The sequence below is a fragment of the Sarcophilus harrisii genome, chromosome 4, assembly GCF_902635505.1.
Source record: "Sarcophilus harrisii chromosome 4, mSarHar1.11, whole genome shotgun sequence".
NCBI classification, from domain to species: Eukaryota; Metazoa; Chordata; class Mammalia; order Dasyuromorphia; family Dasyuridae; genus Sarcophilus; species Sarcophilus harrisii.
The window spans coordinates 5,950,896-5,978,384 of NC_045429.1; the positions used below are offsets into that span (position 1 = coordinate 5,950,896).

A 27,489-nucleotide genomic window follows, 5' to 3' on the forward strand; every position below is an offset into this window, starting at 1 on the left:
GTATAACAACCTCCAAAATCTATAAAGAAATAAGGGGAAAAGGATGGGCTGAGGGGGAAGCAAAAGGGGAAGGGAGGAAGATAAGGGAAGGATTTATGGGTGGGAAAAAGTTAAATAATAGTGGCTTAGTAAGGAGCAGAATTAAAGCAGACAAATTAGCAAGGACAGAAATTAAGAGATACAAATACTACAAGGATCAAGAGTAGAATTTATTAGAAAAAAACATAACTAGTAATGATGGATCTTAGACAACATCAAATAAAGATTCAATTGAGATAAATCTATATGTCAACTATACTAATATAGTTTTGGATGCATAGCTACACATGGATAAATGTGTGTGTGTGTATATATATACATATATGTATATATATTCATATATAAAAATATGTATATACATATATATATATACATATATGTGTGTGGTTATCTGAGCTCATATAAATATGTATGCATGTTATTCTATGTATGAATATATATAGATATATGCATATGTATATGAGGGTATATTATATATATTGTTTGTGGGTGTGTATATGTGGGAGGGGCAGGTTTGTGTGTATATCTATATATCTTTGTATAAATATATATGTGCTTAGCTACAACCTGTTTTGAATGTATATCTACACATGGATAAATCTGTGTATGTGTATATATATATATTTTATATATATATATATGTATATGTGTATGTGTGTATTTGTATGTATCTGAGTTTATATAGATATGTATGCATGTTATTCTATGGATGCATATAGATATGTGTATATGTGTATGGATGTATATATTGTGTGGGTAGGTGTGTATATGTGCAAGGGGCAGGTTTGTGTGTATGTGTGTATATCTATAGATATATATATATATATATATATATATATATATATATATATATATGGTGGCAGGGAATGAAAGGGAAAAAAAAGTAAAAAAAAGTGTACAGTAGGAAAAACTTACAAGGAAACAAAGAAAAGATGGACATATGAATATAATTTCTTCTATTATTATATATCTCTTCTTGAACTGGCAATTTATTGTTATATAGTTTGAATCCTCCGTGATATTCTGTTGGGCACATCACAATGTTCTGTACTGTTTTGTTTATTTTACTTTTCTGTTTTTCTGTTTCTTCTTCTGGTTTTTGAAATGAACGGAATAATATATTTTAAAAAAAACTTTAAGAAAAGCATATCATATTCATCTAATCCCAATGTGATGCATCTATTAAATCATTTGTGATTCCTGATTATCTTTATTGATCATGTTTGATAGCAAATACATTGATATATATATATATATATATATATATATATATATATATATATATAATGAATCAATTAGCCCTTGAGTAGACTCCAGTTGCTTGTAGACCACGCTAGAGATCAAAGAAGGACAGCTGTGGAAACCCTAAGCTGACTCCTTTTGACCCCAAACCCTGCTCAGTAACTCTTCCAAATCCTAACCTGAAGATTGGGAAGGAAGGCACTAGACTTTGTTTTAAAGGTCCCTGAAGTGAGGAGTTTGCCGCAGGAAATGCTTACAGAGAAGGCAGCTGTGGTTTAATGTTGGGTCACAGCTGGGCTCTTTCCATTGTGCTGATGTGGGGAACAGGCAGCTGCCAGGGTTCTTGCCAGAAAACTCTGCCAGGACCATTTTGGGGGAATGTGTGATGCTTTACTTCTCAAGCGAATGATGTACCTGACAGATTGCTTTCTGTGGGCAGTGGGTAACCCACAGAGATTCTGGTGGGTAACACTTAGAAGGCAGACGATGATAAAGGAGATAATTCTACAGATAAAAGGATAGTTCTCTGTGTTTGTATGTGTGTGTGTGTGTGTGTGTGTGTGTGTGTGTGTGTGTGTGTGTGTGAATTACTGTTTTTCAACCCACACATTTCACAGCCAACTGTTTATGCCAAGGGAAGGGTCGACATATCCTAGAACTGCAGCCACGGAGCAGAAAAGATATACAACACTGCCATTCATGTTCTGTGTGCTTCCTGTCTCTTTGCTGTTGCCTAGGGGTCTATCTCCTATTATGGGCTGGATTTTAAGTAGTATTTTTTTCAGACTTTGAACAAACCAAGTCAGTTGAATAATAGCCAGCTGTACAGCAGGGGTCTGAAATCCTACTGGATCAACTCTTGCATGCCCACTATTGATCTTCCAGGCCCAATGAAGGAAAAATAAAAATCCATATGGTCTAAACTATTGACAAAATTATGTATCATTGTTCAGCAGAAGTGCTGGAGTTTTCCTTTTTGATGGATAAACAAAGTTAGTCTAGACCTTGTTTTCTAAGAAGCATTAGATAAGTTATTAAATATATGTTAAATGGCCCAATTCAGGGATCCCAAAACCAAGCCATATGTCTTGCTGACCTAGGTAAGTTTTTAATGTTTTAGACATTAGCTTTTGAAAGGAAGTAAGATGGATTTGATTTCCTTACCACCAAAGGGTTTAGAACTGGCAGGGATCTTAAAGATCTATTTGTCTGACCCGCTCATTTTATAGGAGAGGAATTTAAAGTACTAAGGAAAAAAGTTATTTTCCCAAGATCATATAATTAGAAAGCAGATAGATCACTATTTTAATTCAAATTTTCTGACTATCTCCAGGTTCTTTCCATTATACTTCATTGCCTTCTATTATATCATTCAAGTAAATAAATATTGGCTCTTGTCCACAGGTAATAATACATTTCACTTTGGGGAATTGCTTTCTTATGCCCACCACAATTACCCACTCAGAAGTGTTATATTAATTACATTTCTTAGTTGTTGGAGAGAAATGAAAGGAAGGAAGAAGATGGAGTGAAATACACTTCAGATTTGTACACTTTTTAAAAAATTTCTGCACCCAATAATCCCTAAAAATTCTGTATTATTAACTTTAAAACACTTATGGCTGTCCATTGATTGGTTTGTTGGTTGTTGAACTTCATGCTTGAAGACCAAAAAAAAATAGGTTAGAATTGAGTTGCAGTGTGTCTGATTGTGGCTGATCAGACTAATCTGAGCTCAGAGTGCTCTGCCAGAGGATGGACACATATAGTCCATTGATAGAGAATGTTAGAAAGACTTTGAGCTGGAAGAAATCTAGTGAAAACCAAGTTGGGCAGTAAAGCACAATGGGAAGAGCACTGGCTCTTTAATTGGAGTACCTAGTTTCCCATTGCATCTCTGCTTCTTATTTCTTAGACAATCATGAGTAAATCCCTTAGCACTTGGATCTGAGTTTCCTCACAAATTATATACATGAAATCCCTTTTAACTCTGAATCTCTGATTCCTTCATTTTATAGGTGAGAAAACTCAGAGCCAGAGAGATTAAATAATTTGCCAAAGGTCATTGAGATAGAATAGAAAAGCTGTTTTCTGACTTTTCAATCTTGAATGATATCATTGCAAAATCTCTGGACCTACAGTCAGAGATTCTCAGTTCAAATCCTCTATTTTTCACCATCAATAAAATTTTGGACTTCCTTCAAGGCAGCTCGCATCCCCCCCCCCCCGCCCCCAAGGAAGCCAACTGAAGGGGGTAGGAAGTTGTTCCCAACAGTGTACTGGGCCAATGCAAAATATTCATATATATTCTTGTTATTCAGCCTCCAGAAAGTATTTCCAGAGAACCTACCCCATGAAAGAGGCTATTTTTGTATCCTTGGCAATTATTATAAAGTAGGATATGTAATAATTAATAATTTCTGGTTGGCTGATTGACCACATTTGTTGTGATGAGTTGGTTTTTAGTTCTTTGGATTTGAGTTGCCCTTTTCCCCTTACTTCCCCTACATATCTTCCTCTAACTTGAGGACAGAAAAATCATCCAAACTTAAAAAAAGACTGACATGTCCTTGAAGTATTCGTATCAAGTGTCTATGTTTCATTGCCTTATAAAACCAATGACATCATTCTTGCCTTCTGAATTCTAGCTCCCAACTCAGACAGAGGCCCTGATGATGGAAGTCATAGGGGCTTCTGAATGCGAGAGTCCCAAATGGACAGCATTGCCAGATCCTTTTTTGTTAAAATCGGTGACCGACCAAAAGCTAACTAAAATCATTTAAAGGGAAATAGAACAGATTTCTTTACCCATTTTTCTAAGCTGACTTTTATTTTTATTTTCTTCATCATGGCTTGTCATGGCAGAATATGCTGCTGGTGCTGCTGCTGCCTCTTCTTGGTGACTGGCCAGGACTAAAATGGGAAGTGTCAACCCCTTGGAAGGAAGGCTGTTCCTTTGATCCTGCCAGCCATTATGAAAAATGGAAATGCCAAAAAAAAAAAAAAAGCCAGTACCCCTTCGATTTAGCCTTCTGTCTAGTTGGTCTACTCAAGTAGTTTGGATAAGCTTCAAAGAAACAGCTTAACCAGACTAATGTCTGCTTCCCAACCCTTTGGATCTTACCCCAACAGTGTAAATATCATTCAGGAACCATGATGGTCAAGCATTTTTAATTTTAAGAGTTCTGTGTATTTCATAGGAAGTTTTGGAGAAGTCACCCTAAAAATCAAAAGTAGCTAAGTATATTTTATAATAAATGAAATTCTTGCTATGCAAATTAAATCATATCTGGATTTATATCAAAAACCCATGATTGTATAACAAACCATTACAGTATGGGCAATAAAGAAATGTTTACATGTGTAAACATGCCAGCACGAATACTTACCCCAGAAGTCTGTGAGACTCCTTTGATGTGAGTTCTATTGGCTGTTCAGAATTGAAATAACATTTTCACTGTGCTCATAGATTTCTTCTGCAAATATTATAGCTACTCTATTCAATTGGTGAACAAGTTCCTTTGGTTCTTTTAACATTCTAGAAATGGCCTGAATTTTCAACAGGAGACGTTTCATCTAATGTGCAAGCCTTTCTTATATGCATTCTAGTCTACTGTGTTCCAATAAATGTGGCAACCATTTGGGATATAAGGCTAAAATAAAGCCATTCCTGCCTTCAAGGATATGATATTCCATTAGATTATTCACTATGAAATCAAAAAGTTTTTAACCAAACTAAGAATCAACTCTTTCCTCTCTTCATAAACAAAGGATACTCCATATCCTGGGAGTGGGGGAAGAAGGAAGAAAAATGCATAGATAGACAAAACCGATTATGCAAAAAGTACTTTTCCAAGTATATTTATTGAGTAGGTGTCATTATTATTGTCATTTAAAGCTGAGGAAACTGAGACAATTCTCAAAAAACTTGCCTGTTACCTAGGTTACCTAAGGAATAAATATCCAGATTTGAATTCAAATCTTCCTGAAATCAGCTCTAGAAATCTTACCACTGTGCCACGATCTGTTTCATCCATGGTTCCTTATCTTTTCACATGTTTCTCTCTACCTTATAATTCCTTTTTATCCCCTTTAACCTTCTACCTTTTCTACATGAAGTCTCTTTTGAAATCTGAAGCACATTAGACCAATATCTTAAAATATAACCTTTTATATTTATTTTTATTTAGACATCTCATATCTTCCTCTATATGCTTGCATATGTACATATCATGTCATTAGAATGTGAGCTCCTAGTGAATAAAAATTGATAGATTCTCTTTGTACTTTCATTGCCTTGCATCAGGACTGATAACTAGTCAGAACTTAAGAAATGTTTGATGATTAATTGAGGGGGGGAAATCAGAATTAGTGGAGCTGAATCACTTGATGGAAACCAAAAAATAGTGAATTTAGATCTATTCAATTCAACTTGTGAAAGATATAGTAAATGCTAATCATCAGAAAGATACTGTGCTAGTGTGTTAATGATAGACACATGGAAATGGCATAATATAGACCTTTGAGGGGCAAGCAATACAGTTTAAACATCTACCCTGAGTGAAAAGTAATGAGGTTATCATATTGTATAGCATAAGTACCAAAGTGAGAGGATCCAGACTAGTTACAATAAGAAAATTGAGAAAAATTGGAGGAGATATTAAATTCAACTGAATATCCTTATAGGATTGATTAAAGGAGGAGACATGATCTAAAGCCTGACTTTGAAAGAAGAGAATTCTAAGAACTGGAGAGGCAGACAGAGCTTTGTGTTCCAGACCCTCCTCGCCCCCAAGTGCACAGAGAAGGAAAAAGGCAGGGCAAACATTTTGAATTTATAGCAGTGCAGTTACAGAAGGGTCTAATTGCCATGTTCCCTAAAGCGCTCACCAGCTTAAAATGAATTGATAAATATTGAACAATATTAATAAAAATACAAGAAAACATAGACATGATCTCATTTTAAAATGGAGTCAAAATGGACCTTAATGCATGAATTAGTTCACCCATTTCTATTTGAGTTTGACCTCATTAGGTTAGAACTTAAGAGTACATGACTGTGGTTAATCTGAGATTGGAGTCAGTGCTCATGATGAAGAATGAAGAATTTTGATAAATTTCCTATGACTTAATAGCTACAAAACCCAATAAATGAACGCAGAAAAGCATGTCTGTTTGTCTATCATGTGTTCTTTAGCTCTCACACTAAATAGCACTAATTCTAAAACTCTGTTCCATGTTCTACTGTTGTCCCTGAATAAGAGAATAACAGTTCTATTAATTCTCTCCTTAAGAGTAAAAACACTAAAAATTATTGAGAACTAGAACATGTGAGTCAGTGTTTATTTTCACTGCTTAACTAAAGCCCTTATTTTTATATAGTTTGGATTACACTAGTGCCTTCAGTTTCAAATAGAAATAGGGGCCACAGAATGGTATATTAGAGGCCACATTAACTTAGAAAACCATAAATGTTTACATGTCCTTTTTAAATAAAATATGAACACATTAGAATTAGGAACCACACTTCCATCTGTTTTGGGTAGCAGTAGGGTCCCTTGCAATCATATTTGGCACTTGGATTCTTGATGGTATCTATCGACCTTTCTTCCTCTGCAGGCAGCTAGTTGCCGCTTTGGAGAAGTACTGGAACTGGTAATACCTGAGTTCCAATCCTATCTATTGCTACTTCTTTAAATCCTAGATGCTTTCTAGCTGTGTGATCCTAGGCAAATCCTTTAATGTAGTAATAATAATGTAGTAGTGAATGGCTAAAAATTGCTTCTCTGAGGAAAAAATGAACTCTGGACACATTTTAACCACCATTATTTCTATTTTCTCCATCATATACATATAGGTAGTCCATGAAAAAATAAATCAAATCTAATTTGAAGGGTAGCTGATTTGGGGTATGAATTTTCAAACTGGAAAGTTAGCAATCAAATCTTCCAAGCCAATATGTTACTCTCCATACACCCTTGCTTTCATTTCTTTCAGTTTCAGTTTCCTCACAGAATATAGGGATATGATGGAACCTCCCTCCTAGGATTGTTGGAAGGATCAAATGAGATAACATGATTAGAGTGTTCTCGAAAAACTTTAAAACAGTGAGTCAGCAAGTGTTTATTAAAACAGTATATAAATGTTTGCCAAATTTTCTATGACCATAATAAACTATATGACCCATCATTGTCTTTGATAATCCAGTTGTACCCAGTAAAGTCTACTTTACTTCAAAGATGATAAAAACCGACGGCTACATGGATGGTGCCTTTCTAAATGCAATATTCTGATTTTGTATATGTATACATGCTATATGTCTTTGTGAATGTATATGAATATGGAGGATTTGGATATTTAAAAAAGGGGAGGCCATATAAAGGTTATCCAGGTCACTAAGAATTGGAATAATTATTTATTTACTCCCTGAGTTGTCATTGAAAAACTTTCATACATATGATATTTTTCAAATATAAAAATGTTGTGTTTCTGTGAGTAAATGAAGGAGGGATAGATGGCCCTGTATTCTTGAAGATTTATCAATCATCTGCTGCCAACCTGTCAAGATTTTCCATCACATCCACATGAAGATGTACCGTGTTATCTCGTGGCAGCAGGGTAGGGAGGATGGAGAGCCTGGGAATACTTTGTTGGGGCCTGGTTCATCACAGATGCATATGTATATTTTGCATAATTGCTTGACCAATTGAAGACTTTTTTATTAAAAAAAATAATTAACAGAAAGAGAACCTTTCCTACAATTTGATAGATCCCTAAAGGCTGGAGGTCATGATGAGGTCTGAACTTCAAATCCAGGCAACTTCTACTTATGGGGAAAACTCAACCAGGAGGAAAATTCCCCCAATGGGAAGCAGCTTATTAAAGATTTCTTTGTAACATGGGGCAAGAATGACAGAGCATCAAGTGAGCAAGCTTCCCCAAATAGATCTGTGTGTGGTATGGTCCTCAAAAGTTGTTAACACTTAAGTGGTAACTAGCAACTTTTAACAATCCCAAAATTCTTGTGTACCTTTCTAGGTCCAGATTGTCTGTGTTGAATATTTTAAATTAAAATAATTTCCACTTATATATTTTAGGTTTTTAGAGCTTTCAAAAAATCTATTAAGCTAGCTCTTTTCCCTCAACCAAACATATATAAAGGAAAATTATGTTTGTTTGTTGTGTGTTATGGGTGATTATTTGTATTTATGTGAGTGAGGCAGTTGATAATATTAATTTTATTATAATAATGAGGAAATTTACCATTTCCTGAGTAATTAACTGACTTTCTCAAAGGAATCATTGGAGTGTATAAAAATTGAAACAGGTTCCTTCAGCACTTAGCACAGGGGCTGGCCCATAGTACCACTTATTAAATGTTTGTTGACCAAGACTATTTATTAACTCAAAGGAGTCAATGATAGCTGTCTTAACAGAAAGTGAATGACTTTCTTCTTGCTGAGTACTTTGAGGGGGAAAATGAGAAACATTTTGTGGAGAGGATTTTTGTTTCAGTTAAAAATTGAACTAAGCTCTTAGTGGAAGCTTGAGTCTCTTCTGAAGCTTGTATCCCATGATTTCACTTAAAATAATCATTGATAATGATGATCTATGATAATAATCAAAGCATGTATTTTTAATTTGGAGTGTCCTGATGGGGTTCTTCTGAATCATATTCATCTCATTAATTGAGTTTGTTTTAACCATATTGACCGCATCTTCTGAGACAAAACTGGGATGTTGAAAGGTGTGATGGAAGCAGGCAAGGAAGGACCTGAGACAGCTTGTAAACACTATGGATAATATACATTCAGATAATGGAGATAAGTCTGAGCTATTCATAGTCACCTCTTAGAACACCTCCTTTTCTTCATTGCTTAGCCCAAGAGCTTTATGTATACAAGGTTTGTTTGAATCCCTTCCATCACCTTCCAGGTTTTTTACAGGTCAGGAAACTGAAGGAAATAGGGTGAAATGACTTCCTTAGGGTCACACAGATAGTAAGAAACTGAGTCCAGATTTGAACTCACAAAGATGTTTTGATGATTGCAGAACCAGCACTCTATACTCTGTGTAATATAGCTGTCCCTTAATAATGTCTGTTGATTGATTGATAGAAATGTAAAAACAGATTCCAGAAAATAAAACTCCATAACTGAATTATAGCATAAAATATCTCCAGAGCAGTTCAGTAATGGGGGACTACTCCAAACCAAACATCATTTTCAAAAATAGTTTTGTTAAAAGAGCAATGGATATTGGAAAATTTCTCTTATTCCAATGCCGACTTAAACTCCACTTTACAACTCCAGTGTTGGGATGGCCTTCGGGATTTTATGATCTATCGAACTTCTACACACAAATTAATTATGGATGTTGACTTCAGATTGGGTCTATCCTCAATTAAGACTCTCTCTAGGAGAAAACCCTTCTCTAATTCAGATTGAAATCTTTAATTTCTCCTCTTCTCCTGCATTATTTAAGGACTATTATTATGTCATGGCAATCATTTTTCTGCATTTTACTTACACAATTTACATTGGTAGATGAACAACAAACATATAATTCAGTATTATTATCCCCTAGGGTATGAATGTTTGAATACCATAGTGTAGCAATACAAAACACTTTAAAAAATCCACAGATACGCATTTGTTACAGTTATCTTGAAAGCTTTCATCATTTTGTAAGTAAAATCTTTAAATGAGATGGTAAGTAATATCTTTATATGTTTGGAAAATAATACACATCGATTTGAAATAAGCTTATGACCAAAATATCATTATTTTACTATTCTCATATTTCTTTTTCCTCTCTAAGACTGACAACAAAGCCAACAGTTGTAACAACATGGCCCAGGAGCTGATTCATGTTAAAATGTCAATCAGGAAGCCATGTAGGTAAATTCCTTGTGTAGAGAGACTTTTTGAATTCAGATGGTACTGAATAGACTCACTTTTCCTATCATACATATCTCTGAAGATATTTCCCACTTTTATCAATTACTTATTGGTGCTTTGTCTGCTGCATTCTACTCATACAAATCATGTACCTTTTCATGGTAATTTGGATGACTTCAATATTAAATTTCAGAATCTGTGCCATTTCATCATAGTCATATACCATTCTTGGAAGAAAACTGTTAATAAAATGATAGGCCTTTCTTTCGGAGAGAACCACAGGGTCATGAGAAATAAGATCCATTTCCCAAAGGCAATTAAGCCAGTTTTCCTCCATTTCAATGAAGAATCTTACTTGGTATAAAAACTTAGCTAGCACTCTGTGAAGTCTCTATCATAGCCTCAACAATGATTGATTTACTAATTTATTTCTGTCTTTTTGAGTCTGTTGCTAAACAGCAAGCTTCTGTTTAGCAAAGACTGTTTTGTTCATGTTCATTCATATGTTCTTATACTTATTATCGAGGGTTTGTGGAATATTTATTAGCTTCTTTTAAGTTCCAATTAAAATCCCATCTTCTACAGGAAGCCTTGGGGTACCTTAATGTTCTCTTATATATCCTTTTAGAGCTTGTTGTACATATTGCTTTTATTTTTGTCTCTCCCGGTAGATTACAAGCTTAGAGGACAGAGACTGTCTTTCGCCTCTTTTTGTATCACCAGTACATGGTAGATGCTTCTTAAATGTTGATTGACTGATTGACTTATTGAATTGAATTGGAATTCTTTTGTACATTCAATGACATGTCATAATTCTATGCATGTTGAAGGAACTTGGATAATTATTCAATTAATGAGATTTTTAGACAGTACTGACACCTCTTTTTTTAACCTTTTTTTTTTTGCCTTCTCTAAGCCATTGGCAATGATTATTTTCCAAGGAGAGTATTATTTAAGGTGACTGCTAATGAATGGGTATAACTACTTTACCAGGCTGGGAGAGGAGAGTTATGATTTTTACTAGTTCAGAATCCATACATGAAAAATCTGAATGACCTAATGACTGGAAGCAAATTCATGGGCAAAGCAAACAATTGTCTTTCCTATGTAATTACCTCTTGGTGGTTTTTCATATCAGTTCTTTCTTAGATCCCTTTATCCCAAACATATGCCTTTGAAAGAAAAAAAAACACCCCAGCTACTCTTCCTCTCAAATCTCACACTTCACAAGCTGGTTTGTTGAGTTTAAGAAATCTATAATGGGAATGAATTAAAGAAGGAAAGTTTTAAATAGAGCAAACTTAAAAATGCACTAAACTGACATTTTTTCCCCTTACTCCACAAGCTAGTGTGCATATGATTTGGCTGCATTCTTGTGGCACATGGGTGTCTGTTGTCTCCCAGGTGGTACACAAGTAAAAACAGCAGAAATGGCAGATGGAGCTTCCCTTCCTCCAGACCCTGATCTCTGTCTGGATCATCTCTGAAGAAGTAAAGCAATGACATAAGTTGAGTGCTAAACTTAGGAAAGGCACAAGTTCAAATTCCACCCCAACATATATGAGCTGGACAACAATGTACACATCATTTAATGACCATCACCCTCAGTTTCCTCTTCTGTAAAGTGGGAATGACGTATGACCCCAGTGGAATGTAAATCTCCTTGACGGCAAGGGCTATTTCATTTCTCATCTTTGTATCAACATTACCTAACACTTTGCCTTATACATAGCAGGTGTTTAATAAATGTTTATCAGCTTTCACTGAATGTGTTGAATTGATGAGACCCTGGGAAGAGATTGAATAAATCTGACATTGTGAAACATCTGGAGCTCTGAACCATTGCTCAACCCTATGTATTTCAATTTAACATTAATTTTAGAGTCTGAACTGAATACTAAAAGACACTGATTGATTCTTAAGCCAGTGAGTGCATAGCCCAATAGTAAGATTCAGTAATATGTCATCATTTGTTTTCAACATCTTCAAAGTAAAGGCATGTGTCTAAAGGAAAATATATAATTTTTGCCTCTCTCCAGAATAATAGATTTTTAACATTAGAGGCATCCTCAAGGGCTCACTAGTATAATTCATCCCTAAACAGGAATCATTTCTACAGAATAAATAAATAGTCATTCAGTATTTGCTTGAAGAACTCTAGTGAGGGAGAAGTGGACCAGAGAGTAGAGTTTGGTTGAAAAATAGTTTCAAAAATAGAATCTTATGGGCAGATATACTTTTTAACATTTCTCACTGATGAGTGAAACTAGCTCTAAAGATTAATGGCACACCAAATACGGAACAATCCTTAGAGTGCTCTAGAAAAAATGACAATAGGAGGCAAAGGGTTTCCCTTTACAACTATGCATAAAAGGAGAAAGCGCCACATCTCTTTGATCAATCTTATTTTGTATATATAATATATATAATATTTAACATATACTCATATATAATATTTAATATATGCTTACATAATATTTAATATATACTCTTTATTTTTAGCATTGCAACTTGAGTTCCCTTATTTAATCTCTTTAAGGCACACTGAAGCAAAGTCAGTTTTCTGGCCTTTCTGTTTTACTATCAGATTTTATTCTGGAATAATCAAATGTCTTTCTCCTGGTAACTCTTCCAGTAAAGACAGAAGCAGTCTTTGGTTTGGGATGGATAATCTTGATCCTCTTTCTTAGAAGGGGAGCTTTCTGAAAGAAAAGATAATAAACTGCAAATGTCAATTAAAGTATGTAATTGGAAAACAGCCATAATGGCCTACACTTAATAGGAAACATTTACTACAGTTAAAGCATTAGTTACATGGAATCAATTATTTTGTAGTCATAATCAACCATCCTGGATATTTTGTAAATGGTGTTTTGTTATTATTATTACAAGAAAAACAGAAGTGATGATTCAGGCTACAGAAATTGATATTTTTCTTGGCATCCCATCATTATAGGGTTCTTACACTATTATGATAGCCTTTTTTAAAGAAACCACGGGACTGGGACAGGCCATTTTCCATCACATGGATGTCATTCTCTAGTAATTATCTGGATTAGTAGGCACCAAATAGAATCTTGATTCTAGTTTGCAAGGGTCAATGTGATACAATAATAAAAATAGAGAATGGGGAATCTGAAGAGACTTGGGATGAATTGTGACTCAAAAAGTCATTGGTTGGATGACCATAGATGTATAATTTTGATTTTTATTTGTAACATAAAGATATTTAAACTTTCACACCCAACTGAAAGAGTGGTTGTAAAGATGCTTTGTAAGATAATTTTTCAAAGTTACAAAAATTTTATTATGATTATTAAAAATTTAGAAAATAGATCGTGTAATAAATAGTGGATAAATAGACACTTCATTGAAAAATGTATATCAATTAAAATGTTTGAGTATCTCAAACAGAAATAGACCTATACTACCTGTTCTTGATACTTTTATTTGGAAATTCTGAGCTACAATTGGATTAAAGTTGATTGAGTATCTGCACTGTTGAACATTAACGTGGTGAGTCTTTTGTGGAAGGGGTACAGAAATTGTGGTACCTGAATATCCTAGGTTTAAAAAAAATAGGTTAAAAATTCTCTTCTGATTAGCATTGAGATGGCCATAAGTAGCTGGTGGACTTTCAGCTAGGATTGGATAAGAGAGTTAGCTTTCTCAAAAATAAATTAGCTAACAAAGAGACAGAAGATAGATGATAAAATAAATAAATAAATGAGCAAACAAGAAAACAAATTCTATAAAAAATAAGCCTGCCTTAGCCGTTATTCAAGGGGGGATTACGTATCTCATATCATAATTTAGTAACATAATAAGGGTATTGTTATAAGGGCATTATATTTAATTATGAAAATAACTTTTAGAAGTATTATTTTTGATTATAAGTATAATTATAGCTAACATTTATATATCACTTTAAGATTTTCAAAGTTTTATATTTATAATCTCATTAGTCTTTACAATAAGCCTGTGTATTAGTTGATAATCACTCAATAAGCATTCATTAAATATTTACTATGCTCCAGGCTTTATTATATGACAAATTTCATATATGGAGAAACTGAGACTGAGAGAGGCTAGTTGACTTTCTCAGGGTCACATGAATGTTTTCTAAAGCAGAATATGAACATGGGTCTTTTAGACACCCCATCAGTCTCTCCACTGTATTATATAGCTGCTTCTAGTTTCATATAAATGAAGATTCTACCATCATAAAACTTATATGTAGACACATATATACATAAATATATGAATGTATGTATGTTATTTTTTCCATTGCTATGAGAGCAGAAGGTAGTTCCTAAGAACTCTTGAGATTATCTGTTCCACCTCTTCCATTTTACAGATGATAGAATGAATGGCCAAAAATGTCTAGGGGTTCACTTAAAGTCCCATCAAAGGCAGGACTCAAAATCAGACCTCCTCTCCCAGAGAATTCTATTTGTGGTGACTGCACCAGCCTGATGGGAAAATAGTCTAATGTTCTCTATATCTTGCTGTCACTGAAAGCAACCCAAAAGGATTCTGATGCAAATCAGGAAGGAAGTTAATCGAGGTAGAAGGAGTGACTTCTCGAGTCTACTCACGTCACACTCAGATCAGCCATTCATTGCCATCTTAAAGCAAATCAGGAGAGAAGTTCTAACCTATTTTTTTTTAAGACCTGGGATCCATAGGTATCATGATCTCCCTTCTTCCCCCATAAAAGACTGACCATATTAGTGTCCAACAGACCAGACACATTTTCCTTTCTATTGTTGTTGTTGTTACCCAATCAGAATAATTAATATGAGAAATGCCCATGTTTTCCTAGCCATTAAGTATTCCATTTAGAGCTGTGTTTGTGGTGATTCAGTTGCAGAATGGATGGAGTGCTTGGGGAATCTTACTGCTAGCTGATGACAGCAAGACATAGACATTCATCTCCTTTAGTTTGAATAAATGAGTCCAGAGAATTAATCATTTGTGACCTGATGTAATCTGACCTTTTTGCTTTCATTTGCTTTCTTTTTCCTCACCATTGCATGTTTTGCCATTTCAGTTCCTCCGAAGATATATGACATCTCAACTGACATGACTGTCAATGAAGGAACCAATGTCACCCTTACTTGCCTGGCAACTGGGAAACCAGAGCCTTCCATTTCTTGGAGACATATCTCCCCATCAGGTAAACGGAAATATCTTAGTTCTGTTTTTCCTGTTCATTCTCCTCCTGTCACTTCATCTAGTCCCCCTGTCAGGAATGACATTGAATGTTTTCCCGTGGAATTGGTAATGTTTTCTTGAATCAGAAAAGTTCTGTTAGTGCTGTTCTTTCATTAAGAAAAAAATTCTCTTGTAGTTGCCCCTTTGTAAGTGGATAGAGTCTTAAATGGAGCCATCTTGGGTAATGAAGTTCATTTTCCATTGCACATTTGTATTAACTCAATCTGAGAATCACACCTCTAACTAGTTGAGGTTATCAACCAGAGAATCTGAAATCTAAAGGCTCGTGTACCTTCAGCATTCATCTAGTTCAATCTTCTCCTTTTAATGGAGGGAAATGATGCTGAGGGAATATGGATGACTTATTCAAAATAACAAAAGTAATAAGCATCAGAGACAGATCAGAAAGGATTGGGTTTCTGTAAATTAAGGAGGTTTGCTTCCAATTTTAATAAATCATTTGGAACTAGAGGAAACTTTATTATAATTGAACCAATCTCCCTCCTTTGGCAAAGGAAAGAATGAAATCAGTTTGGTGAAATCAGGTAATCTAGAAACAAAATTAGGTTAGTTTATTATTTTCTCACTTGGGACTAGAACAAAGATATACTGGTTCTAAATCTGTACCCAATAACCAAAGTTAAGTAATTTGTGGATAAATAAAGTTAATATTTTTCTTATCCATAAATTTTAGGTAAAGTTATAAAAAATCCATTTCTTAACAAGATCATTTTTATGTCTAATCAAGAAAGCCAAAGGAAACTTCCATGAGGATGGTATGTTTTAGGATGTTCATCTCATTTTAGGGAACTAGAGTTTGAATTGTTTTATATATTTTTAGAGGAAATCACTTTAAATTTGGTTGATAGAAAGGATTTTTAAATAGAAGTCAGAATGGAATGTTTTATGTAGGTGTTGAAATTTGGAATTTCCATTTTATTCTGCTAATGCTTTCTTTAATATCACTTATCCTTAAGTGTCTGGAACTTCTTCATTTAGGCTCTGGAACTAATGAAACTTGTCCATATCGCATGCTTAATATTTGTATTAATGTAAGAAAAAATCAATATAACTCCATTATACACTTATGGAATATGCATTTACAACCTTGATGATATTTCTGAAGGACAAGAACTTGTCTTATGTGTCTGGGAACAGCCATCTCCATGGCTAACAGAAACTTCTTTCTATCTCAGAAAGTCTAATTGAAAAACATATTAATCCCTGGATTTATATAGATTATTGATTTATTTGAACATGTAACATAAGAGTATTTGCTGTAGCGCCAGATCTGCTTCTAACTAGTTGGTCCATGTTGGACGAGCCATTTCATCTCTGTGGCTCAAGTTACTTCATCTTCTGCTTCCATATTCTAGTATTTGGCTGTGGTTGGTCCATCGAGGTCTCAACATTTCTACCACTTAGGAGATATATAGGCTAAGAGACATTGTAGAGTGGAAAACTACATCACCCTTCAATGTCCTGTTGATGAGTCTCCTCCACCCCTGCAGGAAAAAAAATAAATTTAAACTGGTCTTTACTCAATAGAATTTTAAAATTGGTGGATCTATGGAAAGAATACTGATTCAAAAATCAGATCTTGGAGATTCCAATCTTCCTTGTGATGTTTACTCTATGATGGTGGACAATAATTAACTCTGAGTCTCAATCTATGTGTAAACTTGACATATCAGACTAACAACTGTAATATCTCACAGAGGGCCTTCTACCTCTATGATCCGATAGTCTTAATAGAGAAGCCAAATGTGCCACCAGGCCCTTATCTAAGCCTTTTGAGCTTGATGTGATGAATCAAAATTCTTGTTCCAATAGTGTTGGAACCTAGGGTCACCTCTAAGCCAAAATATGACATTTGGTAATGGCCCTTTTAGATGACGAGAAGCATTGTATTCAAATTATAGGATTAAAGCTAGAAATGGCTTTATTGTTCTTCAAAGCCAACCCTTTTATTTTCAAATCAGAAAATCATTATATGTGAGCTTTGGGGCTCTCTACTTGCAAACATAAGATTGGCCAATTTTCATAAATATTAGTCACTGATTTCAGATTATGACATTTGAGTCCAAATCTTACATGTTAAAGATTATTAACATGTATGTCACTATGTAAATGGGCCATCGCTGCTGGGCTCAATGAAGAAGTATAATGTCTCTTTCACCAAATGTGTAGATACAATGGACAGGTATTTATGTGTTCTTAGACTCTGAATACCTCTTAAATTAAAGGAACCACTCACTATTTTGAATATTACTAAAGTTGCTGGTATTAAGGAATTTTTTTCTGTTAGTCCTTGATCCCATTTTAAATAGTCTAATCCTATTCTTTATTATGTAAAATTCATCACAACTGTCATATTATTTCTTTTGCTAGCGGCAATTTTTTGAAGCTGGTTATCTATTTTTGAGGATATTGTCAGCAATTTAGTAACTACAACTGGCAGGTTGTGTTTATGTTTACATGTTTACTATTATGTTTGCATTTTATTTTTACACTTTGAAAGTTGAATATTTGAGAAGATAGTTATCTACTCAAAGCAACAAATTCTCCTTTTTTAGTTAAAAATTAATAAAAGTCATTATTGGCAGAAATGATTGTCAAAGTAAAAAAGAAAACAATGTATGTTAAAGTGCATTTTAAAACCAAATTTCCTAGAAACTTTTAAATGCGTCTCATTTTCACTTATTTTTAGGGGGCATTTATTACCCAAGGCCATCTTAGGTTTCCATTGTGCAACTTCCAGAGCTCTCACCACACTGATATGGCCTAGGATCTTCTTCAACCTGGTGAGGTCATTTGTAACTGAGAAGTTCAAGATATATTAAAATGAGAAGCAGAGTATGTGACCTCAATAAAAAGTATAGGAATTCAAATCCAATCTTTTAACATTTCTGAGTCTTCTTTTGATCCCTTATTCCTGTACTGCCCATCTAGGATTTCACCTGATTGAGCTGTACAGAAAAAGATCCCCTCTGCCTGCTGGAAAGCACACTGCTTTTCAATTCACTTGGCCAATGGGATCTTTTTCCTATTTTTTTTCAATAGCCTTTCCCCCACGTTTGGAATGGTCTCCTTCTTCATCCAAAATGCCATTTAGAGTATCTCCTTTTTGAGGCTCAGTTCAGGCAGCCCCTGACACCATGGACTTTCCTGATCTGTCTTTATTGCCTGAAATGTTAGTGATTACTCCTTCACAGGAGAGATTCTTGATTCCAGTATTCTTCTCTTGCCCTTCACCAGAGTATAAACTCAAGGGCAGATACTTGAAATTGTGTTTCTTTATTGCCAGATGGTCTGCACATAGTAGGTGCTTAAATAAGTAGCTCCTCCCTTAAGGAGCCTAAGGAGACAGAAGGGACACATAAAGTATACACAAAATATGGGGGCAATAAATGCAGGATTGTGGGGGGCAGAATAATGTCTGGGGAAGTACACAACGCAGCAGAGCCAGTATCCAAAACACCTAGATGCCATGACAGACAGTGGCCCCAGCTGATGCCATTTAGCCAATGACTTAGCATCTCTAGGCCCACTGTCCCCATGGGTCAAATGAGGGACTGGACTCCAAAATCCATAAGGTTCCTGCCACCTTCACCTTATTGGTCTCCCATCTCAGGGTCCCCGGCTTGCTCCCCTCCTACTCTCACACTGAGGCTTCTCAGTTCCAGTGGAAAACAGCCCCAGCTGTGGGATTCTAGTCGCATCTGTCTTACCTCTTCTTCCTCATGAATACTTAACGTGTTTTTGACAACCTCTCCAGTAGATCCGGTCCCTGTTTCCACAAATGTTGTTTAGTTGACAGAACTTTTTTAAAGAAGCAAATTCTTTGAACATTGTGCACTATATTTTGAACCTAATGAAACATCACAGTAGTTACAGAACATGAATTCAAAGTCATTTTCCCATCCTTCACATGATACAGTTTTCAAACATGCCATATTTCAAAATAGCACCGATCTAAAAGATAATGATTTTTCCATGTTTGCATAACAACCACTACTAAACAGGATTCCCTAGTTTTATTTGTTTATTTTTAATTTGTTTTATTTTTCCAAGCTAGAGCATTCAGGTTGCTGCAAATTTGGTAGGCGAATACTACATGCAAGGCAGCCCTGATGGGTTCTGGGATGTGTACCAGGATAAATAATATTCTGCCCCGGTCCTCAAGGAACTTTTAATTTAGATTTGCAGAATCACAGAATTGGGTCTCTTCCAGCTGAAAATCTGTGATTCTTTGAGGCTAGTAGAACAGGTTAGACACAAATGAATGGAGGACAAGAGCACAAGGGAGGTAGGAACAGAAAGTTAAAGCAGTTTGGAGGAATAGAGGTCATGTCTGACTATGGAGCAGGATCAAGAACATGAAGGGATATTTCCTAGAGGATGCAGCCTTTCAACTTAGCCTTGAAGGTCAGGGAGGATTCCTGTGTGCAGAGATGGAAGAGGGGGCTTTCCACACAGGGAGCAGCATGAAAAGAAGGGCAGAAGCCCTGAAAAGCACAGGCCTTGTTCAGGGAACAAACCCATTAGAAACTGGGTCAAAAGGTGCTGCAGAAGACCCCAGGCAAAAAAAGTGATTTTTTAAAGTTTGATCCGCAAATCTGCATGAGGTTTCAAGCTATTTCCCAGTTTGCAGAGGTATTGAGCCAGCACCATCGGTGCACTCCATTACACTGGAAAAGTATGTAGTTCTAACAGCAACAGCGGGAACAATTGACACTTAGAACAACTATTGAAATTAATAAACACTTCTGTAGCCTTATCTCAGTTGAGCTCCCCTGACCTACCAGCATTAGTGACTTTCTCTTCATATTATTGTATATTAATGCATTGATTTCATATATGAATACAAAAAATGTATCTATACATGCACAGAGATATGCAAAAATATTCCTTGAATAATTATTTATTTGTTATTATTATTATGTTATTAATAATAATTAATTATTAAATGAATAGTTATTATTAGATTAATAAACTATAAAAATGATTAGTAATTATCAAAGTATTTGTACACAATGGCTATGGAGATGAGTAACAGAAGAGCGTGAGTATTGCTGTGATTCTAAAGTCTGAAAATGATTGAGAAAACCGCATGCTATTTGTCCTTTCCTATCACAGTTACTTAGCTTTATTATTTACTAATTAATTATTAATAATTACTATTACTATCACTTTTGTTTTTACTTCGGTATTTAAAATGTTAGTGATGTATTAGAACTTTACTTTCATTGCCTCTCTCCACCCCTTTTCAAGCCAGTTCCTTTTTAAAAAGGAGCAAGAAAGAAGGTGGAGGGATTCAGCAGAATAACCAACCCATTGAATGAGTCTGTCAGCAGTGGCTATGATGCCCATTGGCTATTTTTTCTATAAATATTATCAATTTCCTTGTTTTATTCTCTGTTAAAGGAAAAAAAATACTTCTTTGGAAGGTTTGAACATTGGACCCACCTAGCAGGGGAGCCAATAAAGAGATTACAGATGTAATGTCCAAGATCCACTGGCTGTGGACACTTCTGTGAAGGGGGAAAGGATGAAATCAATAAAACTCGCCCTCGTGAGTCAGGGTAGATCAGTTAAATGTGCAATCTGCTCTGAAGATATTACAAGAATACAAGATATTCAGCTGGGGAGCTCCCATTCTCTGTTCCATTGTATTGTCACCCAGAATGGGGAGCTTTGGGGAATTTGCATAATTACTTTACATAATGGATAATTATATAATAAAGAATCCACAAAATAATGTCAAGTTAAATGTTTTCCATGAGATTGCAGAATTTGATTTATATATATACATATATATATATATATGTATATATATATTCAATTACAATTACCTTTTCATTTTCAGATTTTTTTTTCTTTATAAATTAAACTTGCATTTCTCTGTTTAAAAAAAAAATCCCCTCTAGCTCCAGCTGGTGATTGGTGGGTGATGTTAAATTGGATTTAGAACTTTTAATAGCTATTTCAGGGTTCCAGTATTTTAAAAGATTTGTGAACAGGGAACTTTATATCATATTGAGTCAATATGGAAATCTAGTCAAAGAATCAGTGATACTCAGGTTTGGATTGGACCCTCCTTAATGCCATCTAAACTAAGTCATATGGGAACCCAAATTCTCTCCACAACACAGCTGCTCATCAAACCTTCATGCCTGCCCTTATTCAGCAAGCCCTGGCCAGAATACCTTCATATCTGTTCTTGGACAGCTTGGGCTAAGAGGAAAACTTTCTCTACAGCATTGAATTTTTCTTTATGATTTCCATTCATTGCTTCTAGTTCTGATCTCTAGGACTAAGCAGAGTCCCTTCCTCTTCTACATGAAAGACCTTTGAGTGCTAGAAAAAAGCTATCGCATTTCCCCTAAGAATTCTCTTTTTCAGGATAAACATCTCCATATTCTTGGATGGCTCCTCATTTTTCATGAACCCAAACCCCTTTCTCATCCTATTTACCCTCCTTGAGGGGCAAATAGGGGGCCTAGTGAAATGAGTGTCCAGTCTGGAATCAGAAATACTCATTTTTCTGAGTTCAAATACACCTTCAAACACATACTAGCTATGTGACCCTGGACAAGTCACTTTACCCTATTTGCCATAATTTCTCATCTTTAAAATAAGTTGGAAGAGGAACTGACAACCCACCCAAATATCTGTGTCAAAAACTCCAAATGGCATCACAGAGAAATGTTCACAATGGGAAAATGGCTGAAGAAGTTTTCCCTCTTGTCAACTTTCTTGTGGATATTAATGTCCTTCAGTATGGAACCCACAACTGAATCCAATATCCCAGAGCTAGCATGATCAGACTAGCATAAGGAACAACTCGATCCTTTCAATAGAAACTGTTATAAGAAATGTGGATTTCTTGGAAAAATGTGTTTTCACTCTTGAATCTCAGTGTGAATTTTGGTCATTGGAATGAATTTGAAAGGAGAATATTGACTTAGATCTCTATGACATCAAAGCTTGCATTTTTCCAGCCTCCCTGTTTTTGTCCCTTACTAAACACACACACACACACACACACACACACACCAATGCTTGTGGTTATTTAGTAAAAAGAATGGAAATTCTGACCTGGTCTTTTGTTATAAAATATTTTACTCACTCAGAACAAGACTTTAAACTATTACTTAGAATTCAACGAAATGATATTTTTAAGTAGAAAGAAAGAGGGGTAAAACAAAATGAATTTTGGAAGAGGGTATAACTTTATTAGAGGAAAAGTTTCCAAGTGCCTCCTGTGATGTAGGGAGTAAACATTATATAACCAAGAAAGAATCGACAAGAGGCAGACACTATGCTAGCTTTTTCCTCCTGGATTATTATCAGAAAAATTAACAAAATTCACCTGAGAATATTACTATTATTGATCAGATACAATTGAAGTTGTAGTGACCAATCTGGAGCAAAAATGAAAGATCCTACCACCAGACCAGAGTGAGTTGCTGAGTTGGAGCTAGGTCTTTATAGGACATCTACTTTAATCCCTTCATTTCACAAAGAATAACTGAACACCTGTAGAAATAAGGCGACTTATCCAAGTGGTAGAGACAGTAAATGACAGAACCAATATTTGCCCCCATTTCCTCTGAATCAAAAATAAGAGTACTTATCACTACATGCAAGTATTGGGGGGAAATGATGCTCAGACAGAAAAGATGAGATAGGTAATAGATAGATATATAGATAGATAGATAGATGAAGAAATGATAGAATCTGATAGGTACATGACAAACATTTGAGATGATATATGGATAGATTTATAGAGAAATAATATATGAGAGTGATTATAAATGCATAAATTATAGATATATAGGCATCTAGGAGGGATAGTAGATATTATGCTGAGAATGACTCATCTTTCTGAGTTTGAATCTGGCCTCAGGTACTTACTAGAGATTTGATTCTGAGCAAACTATTTGTTTTCTTCAGTTTCCTGAGCTATAAAAAGAGCCAGAGAAGGAAAAGGCAAATCACTTCAGTATCTTTGCCAAGAAAAGTCCAAGTGGAGTCATGAAAAACTGGACAACTGAAATGACTGAATAAAAATATGATGAATAAATTGTCGAGAGATAAATGAGAGCTTATGATAGACAGATATTTAAACATTCAAATTTTAACTCCAGAATTACACACAGGTTAGATTTTATAATATAAATAATATAAAATAAAATATGAATAAAATTTTATTTATTCATATTTTATTTTACATTATCAACATAATCAACACAATTATCAACATAATTACAGCATTTCTTTTATATTATTATAATATAAAATAAGTGCTGTAATTATGTTGATTTTATTTAGAGCCTTCTTAGAGTTTGTTGCAAATTTGGACAAGTTCAATCCCCCTCTCAAAAGATCATCTTTTTACCTTCCATGAAAATGTAATAAAGATTCTCTGGCTAGAAGTGAGTCAATGTGTAATGATTTCCAACATCATAAAGAATTTCCATGACATTCTTAAGAGTGTTATTCTAGAATGAACAAATAGAAACACACAGATAATCATAGAAAACCAGACATCTAACATGAGATTATTTTCCATGAAATCACTAGGCACACAAATTCACTTGCTACATTATCCATTTTATTTTGTTTTGTTTTGTTTTTTCATTTCAAATCCACATGTATTTCTTAGATTGAACCTTCTACCTGCAAGGCACTGTTCTAGGCACTGGTGATATCTAGCTTCTCTCTTATATCCTAAAGAGGGAGAAGTTCACAGATGTGACTGAGCCCTCTGTAGACAAGTCACAACGTTTATGAGCTTCAGTTTCTTAATCGATAAAACTTGCACAATAATAAATCATGCTTTCTGCCTCATAAGGTTGTTAATGGGGAAAATATTTTGCATATCTTACAATACCACATATCTATGAGCCACAAACACTTAAATATTTTCATGACAGAGAAATAAAAGGAAGCAGTGGAAGGAATGTTTCACTTGGGAATACTAAGGAAGCTTGGACAAAAGCTGTACCATCTAAGATGAGTTTTGAAAGCAGAAAGGGACTTTAACAAAGAAAGATAAAATGATTCCCTTCTGGGTACAAGAGATGAGCTCAGAAGAAGCACAAAAATGAACAGATCAATCACATAACAAGCATTTATTGATAGTCTCTCTTGTGTTAGGCATTTTCCTAAGCTTTATAAATAAAAATAGAAAAGTTCTGCCTTCAAAGAGCTTGTATTCTATTGATGAAGACAATGTTGTATCTTTGTAGAAATATACAAAATGAATACGAAGTGAAAAGACAGAATGAGAATGGTTGGATGGATGAGTACAGATTCATTAGAATGTAGAAGATATGAAGAGAAACCTTGTTAGATAAAAGAAGAGATCTTGGAGACTCTTGAATGCAAGGGAAGGGAGCAAATTATCCTTATTTCTGCAACTGGTGGTAAACCAATGGAAGCTTTGTTTAGTAGTTCATTTTTAGCAGAAGAATGGCATGATTGTAGGGGAATATTTGAAAATGTTGGGGGGCAATGGCAGCAATATTGGGCAGGAACAGGATCAGGGACCTACTACTATGGCTACAGGACCCAGAGTTGAGAAATGATCTTAGAGTTTAGCCAATCCAATCACTTCCCTTTAGGGATAGTCCAATACTCAAGGAGTTTATAAAGAGATTAAATTTGGTGTATTAGATAAAATGCTGGTCTCAGTGTCAGGAAGAACTGAATTCAAATCCTATTTCAGATACTTTGTGGCTGTGTGATCCTGGGCGAATCATTTAACTTTTATGAGTCCTAATTTACTAATCATCAAATGAGGGAATCAGATGAATTTTCTAAGATTCCTTCTATCTCTAAAACTATAACTTCAGATGACTTCCCCAAAGTCAATCAGACATAAGTAACTGATGCTGAATTTGAACTCACATCTCCTGATTCCAAACTTCATGCCTGTGACACCATACCTTACTGCCAAATGGCTTCCCATTTTGAAGCATGAGAAAGAGGTGGCAGCTCTTTGAAGGGTCATTTTAAAAGGCAATAGTAGTCATGATTATAGAATGATAGCCTTTGGAACATGTCACTGTGAATTTAATTAAGGTATTTCTATATAGACTGTACAAACCTTTTGAAATTCCATAAAATGTTGATTTTACAAAGGTAGTGGATAGAACTCTAGGCTTGGAGGCAGGAAGATGTGACTTCAAATTTCACCAGATGAGACACTTAATAGATATATAGTAAAATCTGGTTTCTTGGAAGAAATAAGCACAGAATCCTAAAGTTCTTCATAATGATTTCAGAGACCTTACATCTATATAAAAAAGAATCTGTTCTACAACATGCCTCCAAAGGGATCATTGCTCCTTTACTTGAAAACCTCTGGGTGTCTGTACTTGTCTAGCTCATTTTCTAAAAATTGGGAACATTTGTTGTATTTTGTTTTCCTTCATTGAAGATTCAGTTACATATCAATAATAGTTATATAATGTTCTTCATTTTAGTTTCCAGAAATCCAGTAGTTTAGGTCTTGCCCCTCTTCTCTAAAGCATCTCCTCCAATTGTTGAGAACAGATAACATGGATCTCCATCGCTCGCCATTAAGAATCCTGTTCTCTGTGCCTCATTTTTCACAGCAATCTCTAAAATTTTTATTATGTTGTTTGCACATTTTCACAGCAATCTCTAAAATTTCTATTATGTTGTTTGCAAAACTGGGAACAATTAAAATGAAACCAATCTGGACCTTCTGGTTGCTGGGCAGTGTTTGCTGAGGAGAAATCCCCCAGTCCATCATCCTCATCATGCCATTGTTGTCCAGAAAATAAGTGTAATATATCCGAACACTCATGTGATGGAATGGTGCAGGAGGATGAGAGAATGCTGGCTTTGACTCAAGTACAAGATTAAAGTCTCAGTTGATGATGGGGGAAGGACTCTGAAAAAAGTCTGGACAAATTTACAGGAACATCGTTATTTCCTTTGAGTCTCAACCGTCACCTATAAAGCACCAACAAAAATAAAATAATTCTAAAAGTTATTGTACTTTGCCCTTTGGGCCAGTAAAGGCTCAGTAGTTTGGGGGTGAATTTTAATCAATATTTGGATAGTGTCAAAAGCATGCTAAAACTTGGTCATTGCCCTTTGTTCTTGAGAAGCACCAAAATGACATCACTGTATTAGAATCAAATTATAATGCAGTTGTGGCTGATTAGACTAATACAAGCTCAGAATGTTCTATGGCAGCTCAGGCATAGATAATCCATGTGAACATTTGGGTTGGGTTCCCAAACTTTATACATCTCACGTTTCCTCTGGGCTAATTCCATAGGCTTTACTCCTAGAGTCTCCTGTGTAATGGAATCAGTTCCAGAATTCTTAGGAGAGACTTTGAGAGGGTCCTCGTACCACTTTTTCTGATCACCTGGTGAGAACTTGCCTTGTGTCAGTTCTTCATAAAATACTCTTTTGAGTAAGTGTACACAGGGCATTCAACATTGTGGCCAGCCCATCTGAGGGATCATTCTTGGCTCCCTAGGCTATGTTTGACCTAACAATTAACACCTAGAAAAGAGCGGATTCATCAGCCATCACCATGCCATCCCTACATGGAGCCATTAGTTACGGCAAGTGGAGAAGTTTTGAGGGCTGGAGATAAGCTCACTTACCCTGGCAGGAAACTTTCTGGGGATGCCCACATTGATAACGAGATTGTCACACACATTGCCAGAGCTAGCTCTGTATTTGGGAGGCTTTGAGGGAAAGTGAGGAAGAGGAAAGGGATTAGACCAACTCCCAAGCAAAGCCATTGTGCTGACCTCAAGGGTGTGTGCCTGGGCAACTGGACAGTCTGCCAGCACCAAGCTGGGAAACCCAATTGTTCCATTGGAATAATTCAAATTCTTGATCTTCTGCCTCTACGTCTGCCCTGAAATCACTCTTTTTCTTCCTTCCCATTTCAATGGCCTGGATGCTTGGACCCAGAGTGGTGACCATCTGGCCTTGGAAAGCCCCAAGCAATATGGCTGCCCGTTTCTCTTTGGTCATTGGGAAGATTATACTGGGAGAAAGGGAGCCTTCCTCTCCCCAGGGCACCTCC

At 35.4% G+C, this 27,489-nt stretch overlaps 1 protein-coding gene across 1 annotated transcript in view; it reads left to right on the forward strand.

Annotated features, from left to right (window-relative positions):
• NEGR1 (neuronal growth regulator 1) overlaps window positions 1-27,489 on the forward strand; it is a 1,024,353-nt gene that overhangs the window by 585,995 nt on the left and 410,869 nt on the right. Inside the window, exon 3 of the mRNA XM_031966948.1 lies at window positions 15,235-15,360. Within this exon, the coding sequence (XP_031822808.1) occupies window positions 15,235-15,360 (126 nt within the window). The remainder of the gene's footprint in view (window positions 1-15,234; window positions 15,361-27,489) is intronic.